This window comes from Sciurus carolinensis, chromosome 2, assembly GCF_902686445.1.
Source record: "Sciurus carolinensis chromosome 2, mSciCar1.2, whole genome shotgun sequence".
Taxonomy (NCBI): Eukaryota; Metazoa; Chordata; class Mammalia; order Rodentia; family Sciuridae; genus Sciurus; species Sciurus carolinensis.
Genome location: NC_062214.1, coordinates 192,034,880 through 192,049,716, shown reverse-complemented (window position 1 = coordinate 192,049,716; position 14,837 = coordinate 192,034,880). Strand labels below are relative to the sequence as shown.

General features: G+C 46.0%; 1 protein-coding gene across 2 annotated transcripts in view; it reads right to left on the bottom strand.

Annotated features, from left to right (window-relative positions):
- The window catches only part of Ak7 (adenylate kinase 7), a 61,078-nt gene extending 50,362 nt beyond the window's left edge, over positions 1 to 10,716 (bottom strand). For both annotated transcript variants that reach the window (XM_047542174.1, XM_047542175.1), the window contains exons 1-4: positions 10,564 to 10,716; positions 6,665 to 6,850; positions 3,577 to 3,685; positions 82 to 176 (exon numbers count right to left, since the gene is read on the bottom strand). In XM_047542174.1, coding sequence (XP_047398130.1) covers positions 82 to 176; positions 3,577 to 3,685; positions 6,665 to 6,850; positions 10,564 to 10,665 — 492 coding nt within the window. In that variant the 5' untranslated portion in view covers positions 10,666 to 10,716. The remainder of the gene's footprint in view (positions 1 to 81; positions 177 to 3,576; positions 3,686 to 6,664; positions 6,851 to 10,563) is intronic.
- Positions 10,717 to 14,837: the final 4,121 nt, after the last annotated feature.

Here is a 14,837-nt window from a genome sequence, read left to right as displayed (position 1 = left end):
CTGCAGAAAGCTCCCTCCACAGAGAGACTGCAAGGCCTTGGGGGTGAAAGTTATGTAAAGGAAAGCCGAAGGTCCACTTACAGGGTCCAGAGGTTTGGATCGCGCCCAAGTCATCACAGTGGAGAGCAGAATAAAAACCTTCCGCTTTTCAAAATGACTGACTTCTTCACTCAGTGCTGTGGGCCCAAAAGCAGAGCAGTTATTTGGACCCGTGCAGAACTTGCTTTACAATCACGCGGACTGTTAGGGATCTGTGGGGCTTGAAGTTTCTTCCTCAAGTAGTGATTTAGCCCAGGCTACGGTCACCTCTGAGGTTTCAATGTTCCATCCCCATCATCTTCTCCCAAATTCCCCTCCCACTGCCTGATTCCTTCTGGGCTCAGCTGAAAAGTTTAACCCCTTTCCATTTCCTGTGTGCTATGAAACCAAAACTCTTGAGATCGAGGGTTCTGAAATACAAGGATTTGTTGAGCCATTCTAGATGCTAGCTGGAAGAGAGATCCTGGGGCACGTTCTGCTACTACGAGCTGAAATCTGGGTAGCAGTTGGAAATGTGTCCACCAGACCTAAGAGCCAAGGGCACTGTGATGACAATCTCGGGAAGGAAAGCAAAACTGTTGACACTGGGCCTATACTGGCGCTGGACAAGTAAGAGGAGCCAGAGGATGCCAAGCGGGGAGGTTCGGGGATAGGAAGATAGTTCCTAGGGAGAAGTTCATGCTGCTTCTGGATTGGTTGGGGCTGGTAGTCGGGAACGTTGATATGTAGTCAGGAGGCAGCAGTGACACCTGAGGGTCAGGTCCAGGGACTTGACACGTATCCAGGAGTGTGCTGCAGGTGGCTGTTAGCTGACTAAAGTCCCTTCATCTCTCCCCTGCCCCCTGCCTTTGTGATTGAGTTAGGCGTCTCAGGGCTTCCTCTCATCAGTGCTTCCCTTCTGTGAAATAATCTTGGCTGACGTGAATTGGGGCAATTCATGGGCTTTATTGAATTCCCACCCTGTGAGACAGGTCCTGATATCATCTCTGCTTTATGGATGGGGGAACCGAGGCCCAGTCTGCCCTGAATCTTGGCAGGGGTGCTGGGCCAGGCCATGCAATCCAGGCAGCTGCCTGCTGGGCCACGCCCCCTATCCCCGCAGGTGTGGATGGAAGGGTGACTAGAGCCTGCCCTGGTCTTGCCACACATCCATGCACTGAGTCTCCTTGAATGCATCTAGCAAGCAATTCCTCTAAATTATTCTTCATCTTGTATGATTTTCCAGAAAAAAGCATAGGCCGTACAGTGAGGTCTACTTAAGTTGCCGGAGGGTCTGAAAGATAAAGCTGTCGGGATCGTGGTCAGCCTCGTGAGGTGATTTGCTAAACCATGAGCAAGGAACTGCCGACCTCTCGAATGGAGTAAGTGTGTGGATGCCCACCTCAAGATGGGAGAGTGTTAATGGATCAGTTTAAGAACCCTGTGGTCACGTATTTATCCCAAGTTGAAATGCTAATTTTAGTTTCTATTTTTATTCTAATATCAAAAATTATCTCTTCAATCTCTATTTGCTCTTTCGACCTTTCCACTGGGCTGTGCTTCAGATCGGCCTATTTTGTGAACACTTGACACACTTTGAGGTCCTCTAACTGGGTGACCCTTTCTATTTATGATATTGACAACAGGTCTAAAGCGATCTGCTTGTTCTCCTTCTGAACACGCCATTAATGCAAACGTGTAAATGCTTTCTTCTCATTTCTGATAAGGTACCCTGCTCTCCTACCTCCTCTTGCCTGCCTGTAGGTGACAGGCAAGGTAGGAGAATTCTGAAAACTAAAAACATCAGTTACTAAAACATTATTAAAAAGTAATATGTGCCTGTGGTAAGAAAAGCAAAACCTAAGAATGTGCCTCAGATTCAGTGACAAAGTCCCCACTGCTCTTCTCCTTGGCCCCACCAACCTCACGACCCCCAGGGGACTGCTAACATGCTAAAGGCCCCTGACTATACTTTCCTGCACACAAATACCCTACAGCTCAAAAACAATGTAATTCTGTTAAAACGTTTCCTCCAAATGGAGAAGTACATTTTTTCCTAATTATGTAAATTAGGTTGAAGATAGCCATGAAGCACACTCTCTAATTTAAAGCTTATGACCAGAAATACAATATCAACGTCTGAGAAATGATCAGGTTTCCCCCAAGCTGTGGAGCGGTCCTGAGAGAGGGGGATGGCATCTGTCACTGTAGGAGGTCAATGACTCAAGTGTCCCCCAAACACTTAGAGCTGAAGGCTTGTCTCCAGCTGATGGCACCCTTGGGAGGCAGTGGGAACTCTAGGGGTCGGGGGCTGGTGGAAGGAAGCAGTCACTTGATGGGGATCTTGGGACCCTGGCCCCTCTTCTCTCTGCTTCCACATGAGGTAAGCAGCTCTGCTCCACCATCACTATTGCCCTTCTGATCAGCCTTATCACAGGTCCAAAGTCATGGGGCCAATCAACATGCACTGAAACCTCTGAAACTGTGAACCAAACTCAATCTTTCTTCTTTTTCAATTGTTTGTCTTGGCTATTTTGTCATAGCAATGGAAAACTAAGTAACAAAATGGCCTTTTTTTTTTTTTTTTTTTTTTTTTTTTTTTTGGTGCTGGGAATTGAACCCAGGGCCTTGAGCATGAAGTCACTTTTGGGAAGTAGGGATAGGGTAGAAAGGAAATGCAGGGAATTGTTGTTTTTATTCCAAGTTCTACTGTGCTTTTTAGTTTTGAAAACATCGAGGTTTTATTTCAGAAAAAATTTTAAAATTTTAAAGAAAAGTACAAGCATGCATTATAAGAAAAGTCAATTTTCAAAACGTAGCACAAAAGAAGTGCTCAAAAACATTAGATCCAATTATTATTTCAGGTGGTACAATTATAAATCATCTGTAACTATTTGCCAAGGGACACAATGCAGAGAAAAGGTTTTAAACAAGTTCTGTTCCAAAAGCTGACACAGTGTTCATATTTTTGGCTTAGGCCTTACTGAATGAAATTTAGGCACAAAGTTGTAAATGAGAAATTGAACATTCCAAGCTCCTGAGGAATCCCACGAATCTATCATTTTCCTAACTATGGTATAGTCATTCCTAGGTTCCATTCTATTTCTTTGAATTTAGTCAAAATATAGTTTATAAATTGATGGAATTCAATGGTTAGCAAAGTACTGCCTGTTTTTATAAATAAAGTTTTATTGGAACCCAGTCCATTTGTGTAGATGCCAGTATAGCTGCTTTTTACCTACAGTGGCGGAATGCTTGGCTCACAAAGCCAACTCCACAGGCATGGTCTTTAGCATTGACTGCATACTTTGGACCAGTTTTCCCATGGCCCTAATTTGCCTAACGTTCATTAGATGATTCTTAGACAAAAAAAGATGCACAAAAATAAGGCTCCCTATAACTGTGAAGTGTGAATAAGGGACGGGGTGTAGCTCAGTGGGAGGGTATCTGCCTCGCATGTCTAAACCCCAGGCTCAATCTGAAGCAACTAAAAAAAAAAAAAAAAAAAAAGTCAACAAAAAGACAGAGTTGCTGGAGATAAGAGTGCCCCTCACTGACCAGAGACGGCCCACACGGCTTCCTCCACTTGCGGCCAGCTCTCCGTGATGTTGTAAATGACAACGTCACACTCCAGTAGGCGCAGGAGCAGGTCTTCGCGGGAGATGGCCTGGAAAGAGAGTGACAGTCTCTTGCAGAAAGCGAACACGGTAAGGACCACTTCCCTGGCCGGCCCGCGGCCTGGCAGGGCGCCACAGGAAACGCTTGCAGAAGGACTTGGATTCACAGTGGAAATTCGACTGTCTTCCAGAAACACAGAAGTCTGTGAAAACAGCCCGCAACAGTGCTGGACAGCGGCGAAGATCTCAGGGGAGGACCTCCAGGGAGCATTAAAAGCGACTCGGACGCCAGGCAGGATTATTTGAGCATTGCCAATCACTTAAAAGTGCTGGAGAGTGATCGATTTGGATGGGAACCCTAAGACGGAATGCATCTGTTGTCTCTGTGGTGTAAGGTACCTTATTACACTTGACAGTTGGGACTATTTTAAAAACGTGGAAATTAGCCGAGCATGGTGGCTTAATCCCAGGTACCTAGGAGGCTGAGGCAGGAGGATTACTGGTTTGAGGCCAGTCTCAGCAATTTAGTGAAGCCCCCAGTAAGTTAGCAAGATCCTGTCTCAATATGAAAAATAAAAAGGGGCCGGTGATGGAGCTCAGTGGTATAGCACCCCTGGGTTTAATTCCCAGCACCAAAGACAAATAAATAAATAAATATGGTCAGACCTATTCGGGATCAGATGGGCACATTTTCAAGAGAATTGCTGTCCTGACCATACTGTTACATTCCTGCATTCCTTTGTTCACCAACCAAAGATCTATGGTTCTGCTTTTGGCCCAATAGATAGACACAAAATAAATAATATATGATTGCTCATATTAAGGACCATCATGTATGCATATGTGTGCATGTGTGTGTGCATGCATGTGTGTGTTTGGGGGAGTTTGTAGCAATTAAGGACCGGGACTCAGCTAAGCACCTTTGCACAAATTAGAAAATGGCCACCTGCTTTTTGGAGGAGTTACAAGAAGGCATTCATCTGAGCACAGAGCAGAAAGCAGAAGGGACTGCTTTCAGCCCCTGACTCACTCACTTAGCCAAGCATCATCTTTATGTAGTGTGCAACCTGCACAACTTCCCATGGCGATCCCAAGTGTGGAAGGGGCTCAGGGGAACATTTGAGATTCAGCGAACTTGAGAGAGATGTGATTATGTCTCATAGGAGTTGACATTTGAATTGGGTTGGAGGGAGAAATATGAACTCACTGAATGAGTTTGGAATGCCTGTGGACAGCAGGTGATTTGCTGAGCCAGAGGCAGCTTTCCCACCATGGACCAGCCTCGTGTTTTCCATGCTCAGCTCTCCCTCCCTTTTCTGCCACCCCTGCTTCCTCCCACTGGCTGCGCACAACCCAGGTGCTAGTTCTACTGGTACTTTCTATTCAAAAGCACACGATACTCTGGGGTGTCCCCTCACCCCATCTGCCTGGCAAGCCTGACTCAGCCCTGGAGGCCCAGTCTTGTCTCCAGGAGATCACGGCTTCCTTGTGGGGAGGGTCATTTGCAGGACTGTGTGCAGATGGAGGCTCCCGGATTGTGGGGGACTCAGGGGGCCTCACTCTGGCAGGGAGAGGTTTGAAGTGGCATTTGCCTGGCTCTGTGGATTAGGCTGAGAGCCTGTCCCCTCACCCTTCAGAGTGCCAGGGTGCTGCTGTGTGCACCTCTGTCACCAGGGTCACCGTCCTGCTGTGCAGCTCCGCTGGCCGGGGCTCGTGGCTCTGTGGATCCGCAGGTGCTCAGTGCACATTCACCGAGTCAGACCCAGGTGCCTGGTGAGAGCACTGGGCTCTGAACCCGCGAATGGCTGTGCACAAGCCAGGAGGCTTGGGAGCTCGCGGTGGTGGTGGGGGCCATGTCCGGTGGGGTGCGGGAGGCCAGGCGAGTCAGGAGCCCATGGCGACCAGAGGCCTTCAGCTTGGGTGGAGGGGGAACGCAGGGTCGAAGTTATGATTGCTTTGTTGTTGCTGTTGCTCGCCATGCTGGGAATCAAGCCCGGGGTATTCTGTCCCTGAGCCACATCCCCAGCCCTTGTTATTTTTTATTTTGAGACAGGGTCTTGCTAAGTTGCCCAGTCTCCCAGGTTGCACTCAAACTTCTCCTGCCTCAGCCTCCTGAGTTGCCAGGATTACAGGCATGTGCCACTGTGCCTGGCACAATACCAATTTTTTTAAGTTTTATTTTTAATTGACACATAATAATTGTACAAACTTATGGGCCAATGAATCAGCTCCTGAAGGATGACTAGCACTGGTCAGATGTAGGAGGAGGGAAGGCGGTCGAGGGCACGCTGTGCTCAGGGCTGCGTGGTAGGGTTCAGGGAGTAGCGGGCAGGGGTCAGCCTGGGGGAGGAGGCCCCCTTCTGTGAGCATTCAGATGTCTTGGGATGAGTGCTGTGTAGGCTCTGTCATACGGAGGTGGTACTGTTTCTCAACAAGACACAACACCATGATATGTTCCTGGATGGCTTCTTCCTGTTACTAAAGTGTATTGTCTCTCTTTTTATTTTGCGGAGGGGGGGGGCGGTATTGGGGATTGAATTCAGGGGAATTTGACCACTGAGCCACCTCCCCAGTCCTATTTTGTATTTTATTTAGAGAAGGATCTCCCTGAGTTGCTTAGCACTTTGCTTTTGCTGAGGCTGGCTTTGAACTCCCGATCCTCCTGTTTCAACTGCCCCAGCCGCTGGGATTAAAGGCTGCACCAGGTGTCCTGTCTTTGATGGATGGTGTCACATGGTTCAGAGTGTTCGTGAGTAATGCAGGGCAGAGGATAATTTAAGCACAGCATAAAAAGAATGTTAGGAACCTAAGAGTCCAAATTAGATCCATCCTGTCTGAGAATGTCTAATCTAAATTCTTGACTTCAGACAAAAATTTAGCCACCACAGGAAAAAAGACATGCCACCACAGTGCTGCCACACACCCCGAGTCTGCAGCAGACCGGGAAGGAGACGCCAAGAGCAGCTACATTCCAGAGGTGGTGGGAGGAGACCTTCCCTGAATCTACCGGGAAAACCACCCCCACTTACCCAGTATGTCTCCACCGCAAAGTTGGGTCCGGGGTTTTCGGGCTGGGAGAGTGTACCCACGATCTGGAATGTGCCTTCCTTCAGTCTGAAAGATGAGGCTTCCAGGACGGCTGGCTTTTCATCTTCTTCTTCTTCTTCCTCCGTAATTTCTTCCAGGGAAGCTCCAACGACACAGTTAGATAAATACTGCAAGGAAACACATTTCCCAAACACTGAGTGCGAATCAGGGTAAGGAGAGTGGATGTTGGCAATTCCGAAAACCAGTTTTTCCTGCAGGCTTGCTGGGTGCCGCGCAGGCCAAGCTGGGTGCTTTGCAGATTGCCAACTCGTCAAGTGGATTTCCCTCCTGCAAGGACACGGCGGAGCGGTACTGCTGCGAGTTCCCATTCTGCGGATGAGGAGCTCAGCTGGGAGAGCTTGAATAACTTGCCTAAGGAACTTCCCTGCGCCAGCAATCGGCAGAGCTGGACTCTAGGGAAGATGTTTGTCTTGTCCAATTGAAATACGGAAATGGAATCTGAGCCATTTAAAGGTTTTTTAACTTTTAAAAAAGCCACATTTAAAAAAAGTAATGAGGGCTAGGGATGTAACTGAGAGGTTGAGCACTTGCCTAGCATGTGTGAGTCCCTGGGTTCAAAATCCCCACACTTAAGGAAAAAAAAAGAAAGATGAAATTAATTTAAATAATGTTTTATTTAATCCAATAAATCCAAACTATTATCAATTTAATATGTAATCAACCTAAAATAATGAGACATTTATATTCTTTTCTTTTAATACTAAGTCTTTGAAATGTGATATGCAAGTACACCTTCACTGGTAACATTGAAGAGAAACCTGTTTTCAGGATAGCCAAAGGATATCCAACATTTAAGAGTTCTATTTATATATATATATAAATAGAACTTATATATTTATTATATATATTATATATTTATTATATTTTATATATATATATATAAAACAATCCTGCATAGATGCATAGATGTAGATAATCTTGTTTCAACTTATAGGTTAACATATATACATAATCATGACATTGCTACGCCACAGGAATAAAAACTAACAAAAGCAACCAAGTCCCAGCTCCTTTATTTCATAAAACGGTGCCAGTTGGCATGCAAGGTTGTGAGCTTCAACCTCTTATTGGAAGCGGTTTCCCGAATACATTATATGTTTTTTTAAATAGAATCTCAAACATACATATTCAATTTTATTATCTCATGTCTCAGATGAGGAAGTGGCTGCCCAGCGATAAGTAACTCGTCCAAGATGACAGCTCGGGTGCAGGGAACTGGAGGGGGGCCGTGGTGTTGCCAGCTGGGCCGGGGCTCTTCCACTACACCATATGCCCCTCCCTTTTTGTTTTGTAAAACACAGAGTTCAAAAGGAATGTTAACCTCAGTTGTGTTACTTTTTTATAACTCCAACGGCTTTCCCTTGGATTTCGAATACAAAACAAACTGCTGAGCAAGGCTAGGCGCTGTCCAGCCCTGTGTGCTTGACCCTGCTTCACTGATATGCCACAAATACCTACGGAGTGCTGACCATGTCCGTCATTCAGGAGCTGATGAGAGCCACACTGTGACTGACCTTTGTGGGCCCTTCCTCCTTAAAAATATATTAAATATTATATTTTATGACTGCATGCTATAAAGCTAAACATAATCTCTGGAACTAAAATTTCATTTTTTTTTTCTGATTTTGAAAGAAATTAAAATGCTTTTGCAGGCTCCAAGCTCCTGTGGGCCCTGGGCCCAGAGCCTGTTGGGTCTCCTGTAGAGGATGGCAGGCCATACACTCTAACTTCATCCACTCCAAATGCTGCCTTTCCTGTGCCCTGTGAGCCCTGTGCCCCCGGCTGAGCCCTCATCTGCCTGGGCGGCTCTCAGGAGAGCCCTCCCAGTGACAGCCCTCTCTCACCTACCATCTTCCTACCTTCTCTTCCTTCAGCAGACTCAGCCCACGTTGAAGTATCTTGTGAACTGGAAATAGTACTTATCGTCTGTCTTCCAAGAGAGGCAGGGCCTCATCTTATTCACTGTCCACTTCTCTGGCATTTCATAGGTGCTGGTGAATGCATGAATCCCACCCTCCAGAAGGAATCATAGTTGAGTTTCTCCTATAGCCTTTGAGACATTTTCTGTGCCTGCCTATCTATGCATTCATCTTCTCCATATCTCTCTTTTTGAAAAACAGAGAGAGAGAGAGAGAGAGAGAGAGAGAGAGGGAGAGAGCGCCCAGGGTTTTATGCACACTAAGCCCTGCTTTACCACTAACCTATACCCTCAGCTTATATTTGTCCTTTTTTTTTTTTTTTTGAGGTGCTAGGGGTTGAACCCAGGGGCATTCTACCCCTAGATTACATCTATAGTCCTTTTTGAATTTTTATTTTTTATTTTGAGACACTGTCTTGCTAAGTTGTCAAGGCTAGCCTTGAATTTGCGATCCTCCTGTCTCAGCCTCCCAGTTAGCTGGGATTACAGGTGTGTGCCACTGGGCCCAGAAATATCTGTCTTTTTAAAACCCCCCTTCTTTAAATTTTTTTATTGTACTGTTTTAGTTTTGTTTGTGTCCATGCCCCTCCTTTCCCACTTTTCCTGGAAATTCGGAAGATGTATCATATCACATGGTTTGAATCTCTTCTAGGAGGCATATACCATACACGGGGTTTATCATGTGTAATTACATACTATAAAATGTGCAATTTTTACATATAAATTATATAACTAAATCTGTTTTTTGACACATGAACTTTAGAGGGTGAATTCAGTAGGATAGTGTCTTCCCAAATTCCTGCCCTACTGGAGTCTCTAACAGGGTATATTTTGAAAATAGGGTCTTTACAAATGTAGTCAAATTAAAATGAAGTTATACTGGATTAGGGTGGACCCTAATCTCATCGCTACTGTCCTTATCAGAACAGAGAAATTAGGACCCAAAGACTCAGGGAGAATGCCCTGTGAGGAAAGAGGCAGAGAGAGGGGGGGGGGGGTCTCAGTCAAGAGCTGTCAAGAATTGCTGGGTACCATGAGAACCAGGAGAGAAAGTTGGCATAGATCCCCACTCCCCCAGAGCTTCCAGAAGCAAGTAGCCCTGCTGACACCTTGATGTTGGACTTCTGTTTTCAAGGACTGTGAGACAATAGTGTCTCTTGTTTGAAGTCACCTCGTTTGGGGTAATTTGCTACCACAGCCCTAGAAAGCCAGTGCAAACGCTTGGTACTACAGCTGCCTCCTATTTTAGGCAGTTTTGTCTTGTTTGGATGCGAGGTCATCAGCCTCAGAGGTCCCCAGAGTGAGGTTAGATTTCTGTGTTGCTCCAGAGGACAGAATTAAGATCAAAGGATCCTACCAAGGGGAATGACAGAACCATGACTTTCTGTGGACCGCAGACCAATTTAAGATGAAGGGTCCCTGAATTTTCCTTTTGAATATCTTCATTTTTCCAGAACAAAAGATGGAGGTACTCCATCCCAAACAGTGCCTGTTACATAACATGCTCCCAAAGGAGATGGAGGAATGAAAAATGCTTCAGGAACTTAACTTTTTCATCACGTGCCCAGGCAGGGTGGAGAGACAACCTGGTTAGGAGGGAGGAGACCTCGTCAGGAGGCTAGGTTCTGCCCCTAATCCTCTATATGATCCTGGACAAGCCCGTTCCTCCCTCTGAGCCTCAGTTTCCCGTCAGTTCCCTGTGAGGAAGCAGGACTGGACTTGCAATCTCCCAACACTTGTGTTTCCAGCTGGGAGCTCCTGTCTAGTCTGGTTGCGGACTTGGGTCCAGGGGGAGCTGGCGGTGGCCAGGACGCGGGACCTCCTCATGGGAGGCGGGAGCCGGGTGCCGGCCTTAGCTGGGGGCGCCAGGGCTGGGGTCGGCTCTGGGCCGCGGCGGCTCACCTTCCCGATGTTCCTGCTGCTGTAGGTGTCCAGCAGGTTTATAAACACCCTCTGCACCCGGATGACTTTCTCTGGCGGGGCAGCAATTTCCTCTTCAGCCATGGTGGGAGCTGCGCTCGTTGCTAAGGTAAAAGAGTCCGGTCGGTTGCTAAGGAGGCGGGTCCCGGGAGGCCGGTCTGGTCAGGCTCGGGGGGCGTGGCTAGGGCGGTGGGTGGAGCGTGCCGGACTGGGGCGTGGCTCTGGCGCTGGGCGGGGCATTCCGGGAGGGGCGTGGTGCGGCTCGGGCGCTGGGCGGGGCGCCGCCGGTTGCAGGTGTCAGTTTAGCTGCGTGGACTCTAGGCTCGGAGGCCCAGGTGAGCGCTTTCCCCCGCGGCTGTGCGCTTGCAGCCGGTTCTCATTTTACCCTGCTACCCACTGCGTGTCCTCGGGACGAGGCGTCCCTTTTGGAACCTTATTCAGCATTTTTCACACAGGGCCAGGTGATCTCTGTTCCCTTTCATTTCTTTCGCTGGTGAATTCTGGAAACCCGTTCCAGTGTCCATTTGACTCAAAATATTGATGAATCTAATGAAAATGTCACGTTGTTGGCTAGTAACTAGCAATGAGCAGTGAAATGCAGGCAAGGTCACCAGTGTTCTTCAAATTACTTTAGGGTCCTTCTTTAAATTACTTCCAAAGTAGACAACAAAGCAATGGGTGGTGATTAATTTGTAGAAAATAAATAGAAGCAAAAGGAGCTAGTTGGAAATCCTGTCAAGAGAAAAGGATTAATGGGACTAACTCTGGACGGGTCCATTGATGTCCTAAAGCCAGGAATTATGGCTATTAGCGTCTCCAGTTATCTGGGAAGGAAGTCCTTTAGAAGGCCAGGTGCACTAAGGTAACTTCTGACCAGCAATTGACCCCAGTGCCCACATTAACATGGGACTGACTTGTAGATGAAGCCCCTCTAAACAGGATGGTCCCAATGACAGTTCCAGAGAGGAACAACTAAGGTCAAAAACTCCACCTTCCCATGTGAAGGAGGAGTTGAACACACGATTGGCAAAGAGTACAGAAAGTGGTCCCCAGTTCTCCTGGTAAACATCAAACAGTAATAAAATTGGGACAGCACTATCTCCTTTGTCATTCTCTGCTTGGAGATGGCCCACTCTCTCCCTTGAGAGTGCTTTTGGCTTACGCCTCACTTTTGCTTTATTTTCACCTCACTTTCCCTTGTAATAAAGTTCTCTTGCATAACTTTTGGTGTCTGACTTTGAATCTTATTTCGACAGAACCCAAGAGCCAAGGTTTGGAGTTTCAGCTCCCTGCTTTCCTGTGACAAAGTCTCGGCCTCCCCTGAACCTGGGCTGAACCTAGGGTGTTACTTGAGGTTCTCCTGTGAAATGATCTGTCCACAATGACGTGTCGAGATCCTCTACTGCAAAGAAAAGCGGTTGCCTTGGGGTTTGGTAGAACCTCTGTGCGGCCACCTGCCGTTTGGTCCACAGGATTCAACTGGCTTAAGGGTTGTTCCAAAAGACTTTTGGGGTGAGAAGTGGAGTCACTAAAGGCCCTATGGTGCCCAGGATTCACTCACATTCCCAAAGGGAAGAAATTTACTCTCTGAACCTTCTTTCCAAATGAGATTACTCACAAATTTGCTGAATTAAATTGAAAAATGAAAAAAAATAACTTGTTTTATTAGAGGACCTTAAAGGTTGTGCTGGACTATGAATATATTGTGGTTATTTTAGAATAAATAGCCTGATTATATAAAATTATTTTAAAATATTAATTTGTTAAATGTAAATAACTATTCAACACAAGCAGCATGTCTGCTTTTTTTTTTTTTTTTTTTTTTTTTTCAGTGCTGCAGATTGAACTGAGTCTCAGGCTTGTTCGGCAAGTTCTGCATCCGCATCCTCCACTTTTTTAATACTGATGGAGGAGGCCCAGGATCTCCATAGAGTCTGGAGACTCTGGGCTGTTAGGGACAAGAGATTTTTGAGTTCCAGTGAGGCCATTTGAGGGCCACTGGGCCCAATCTTTTAACTTCCCCCAGGCTGTTACATTGGTTTTTTAAATAGGAGTAATATCCAGCCCAATAGGGCTGTTAGGATTAAATAAGACAATCAAATACATTTTTTAAAGTGGTCTCCAAAGGTGAAAGTACTGCTTGCTTTCTGCAAGGCTGAGGGATACTTCTAGGAACGGAAATCTCTTGCTCCACCTTTTCAGGGCTGAAGTTCATGGGTCGGCACTTGCCCAACATTCGTGAGGACTTGGGTTCCATCCCCTGCCCCCAGATACATGCATTCCACTTTTGCCCCCACCCACTGCTTTCCTTTTCTTAAAAAAAAAAAAAAATGAGAGCCTCATTCAAACTTCTGATAGGGTGGGGAATGAGAGAATAATGGGGGAACTTTAGAATATGTAGAAGGAAATGGGGGGTGTGTGAAAGATGATGGAATGAGATAGACATCATTGCCCTCTGTACGTGTATGATCACACGAACGGTGTGAATCTACATCCTGTACCACCATAGAAATGAAATGACGTACCCCACTTGTGTACAAGGAATCAGAATGCAGTCTGTAAAAAATTAAAAGCTAAATAAAAGTAATAATAATAAAAAAAACTTCTGATAAATTCACACTTGGAAATTTTGCAAAGTTGGAAACAGTCTGCTCAAGGCACAAAGAAGTGCTGTCAATTTAAATGTAAACATGCTCATGTAAGACCAGTGCCAAAGCTGATGGAGTCAAAATAATTCAGCATTCTTTCAAATGACTTGTTGGTTTGAATATTCCTCACCTGATTCCTCATTTTCAAAGTTTTAGTTTGTCTTTACTTCCCTTAGTGATACAGTTAGGCAGGTACATACTTTGGAAGTATTTCAGCTAGTTAACTACAATGAAATACTGTAACTTACCTTTGTTTCATTCTTATTGTTTACACTCCTGATAACAGGTAAATTAGCTAGCTCCATAGTTACAATGGGGATGGCTTCCAGATAATTTTATATTTATATTGATAGCCTATTGATTCTATTATACTGACTGATATATCTTTGTTATTTTTTTCCCTCTTTCTAAATCAGCCTATACATAATCACAAAGTTCATGTGATGGATTTTATGTTACTGTATGGAGCAGACGTCTTTTTGTGTGTGTGTGTGTAGGGTCTGTGATTGAACCCAGGAGTGTTTAACCACTGAGTCCCATCCTCAGCTCTTTAAAATTTTTTTGAGACAGGGTCACGTTGAGTTGCTTAGGGCCTCACAAAGTTGCTGAGCTGGCTTTGAACTCCGGCCTCCTGCCTTGATGTCCAAGTTGCTGGGATTACAGGCATGCACCACCATGCTCGGCGTTAGACCTGTTTTGATCGAACTATACTGCTCACAGCTGGCCTGTTGAGTGGGTCCCTCAGTCTGTCCAAGTCTCAGCTATACCATTCCTAAAAGAAGGTGTTGAAAGAGATTTCTGAAGTCAGTGTGGCACATTCAGAACCTAAGAGGGAACAATTGACAGTGCTATTTATTTACTTATACTGGGCATGGTACACAGAGCCTCACCCACGAGCGCTCTACCACTGAGCTACATAGCCAGCTCTTTTTTGGTCTTACCAAATTGCTGACCTTGAATTTGCCATCTAATTGCCTCGGCCTCCAGGGGTTGCTGGGATTACAGGGTGCACACATGACATTTTGTTTCTGAATCCTGGAGAGAGAATACAGTGCAGCGTGAGATGGAAGAAGCTAGCAGTCAGTATAGCACTAGCAGCTAATCTGCTGGGTAGGAAGTTGATTCTGGGAACTGAGGAGAGGCAGGCGCGGCCCTGTAAGAAAAGGTGCCACTTTACTGCCACAGGACCCTATGGCACACATGGGTGTTTTTGTCAAAGAACGTTCCTCAGCTGGCCTAAGCCCAGTATCTGCTGCACGCCTGCCTCCACGCCCTTTTTATTGTTGGTTTTTGGAATTTGAACCCAGGGCCTCATGCGTGCGGAGCGTGTGCTGGGCCACTGGCCTACGCCCTACAGCTCACAATTCCCCCTTTCCATCAGCACACATGAGCTCATAAAGAAGATGAGAATCACCCAACTTCCCACCTAGTGGTGACCACTAATGTTTTGGAACATTTTCATCTATTCTTCTTGTGAGATTTTAGTGTGTAGCTCCTATTTTTTTAGTGCAGCATAATTCCCCCACTGCCATGTTGCATAATTTTAAATCACTGCATATTTTTCATCAAAAGGATGCAGCATAATTCACTACCAATTTTTCATTAAAC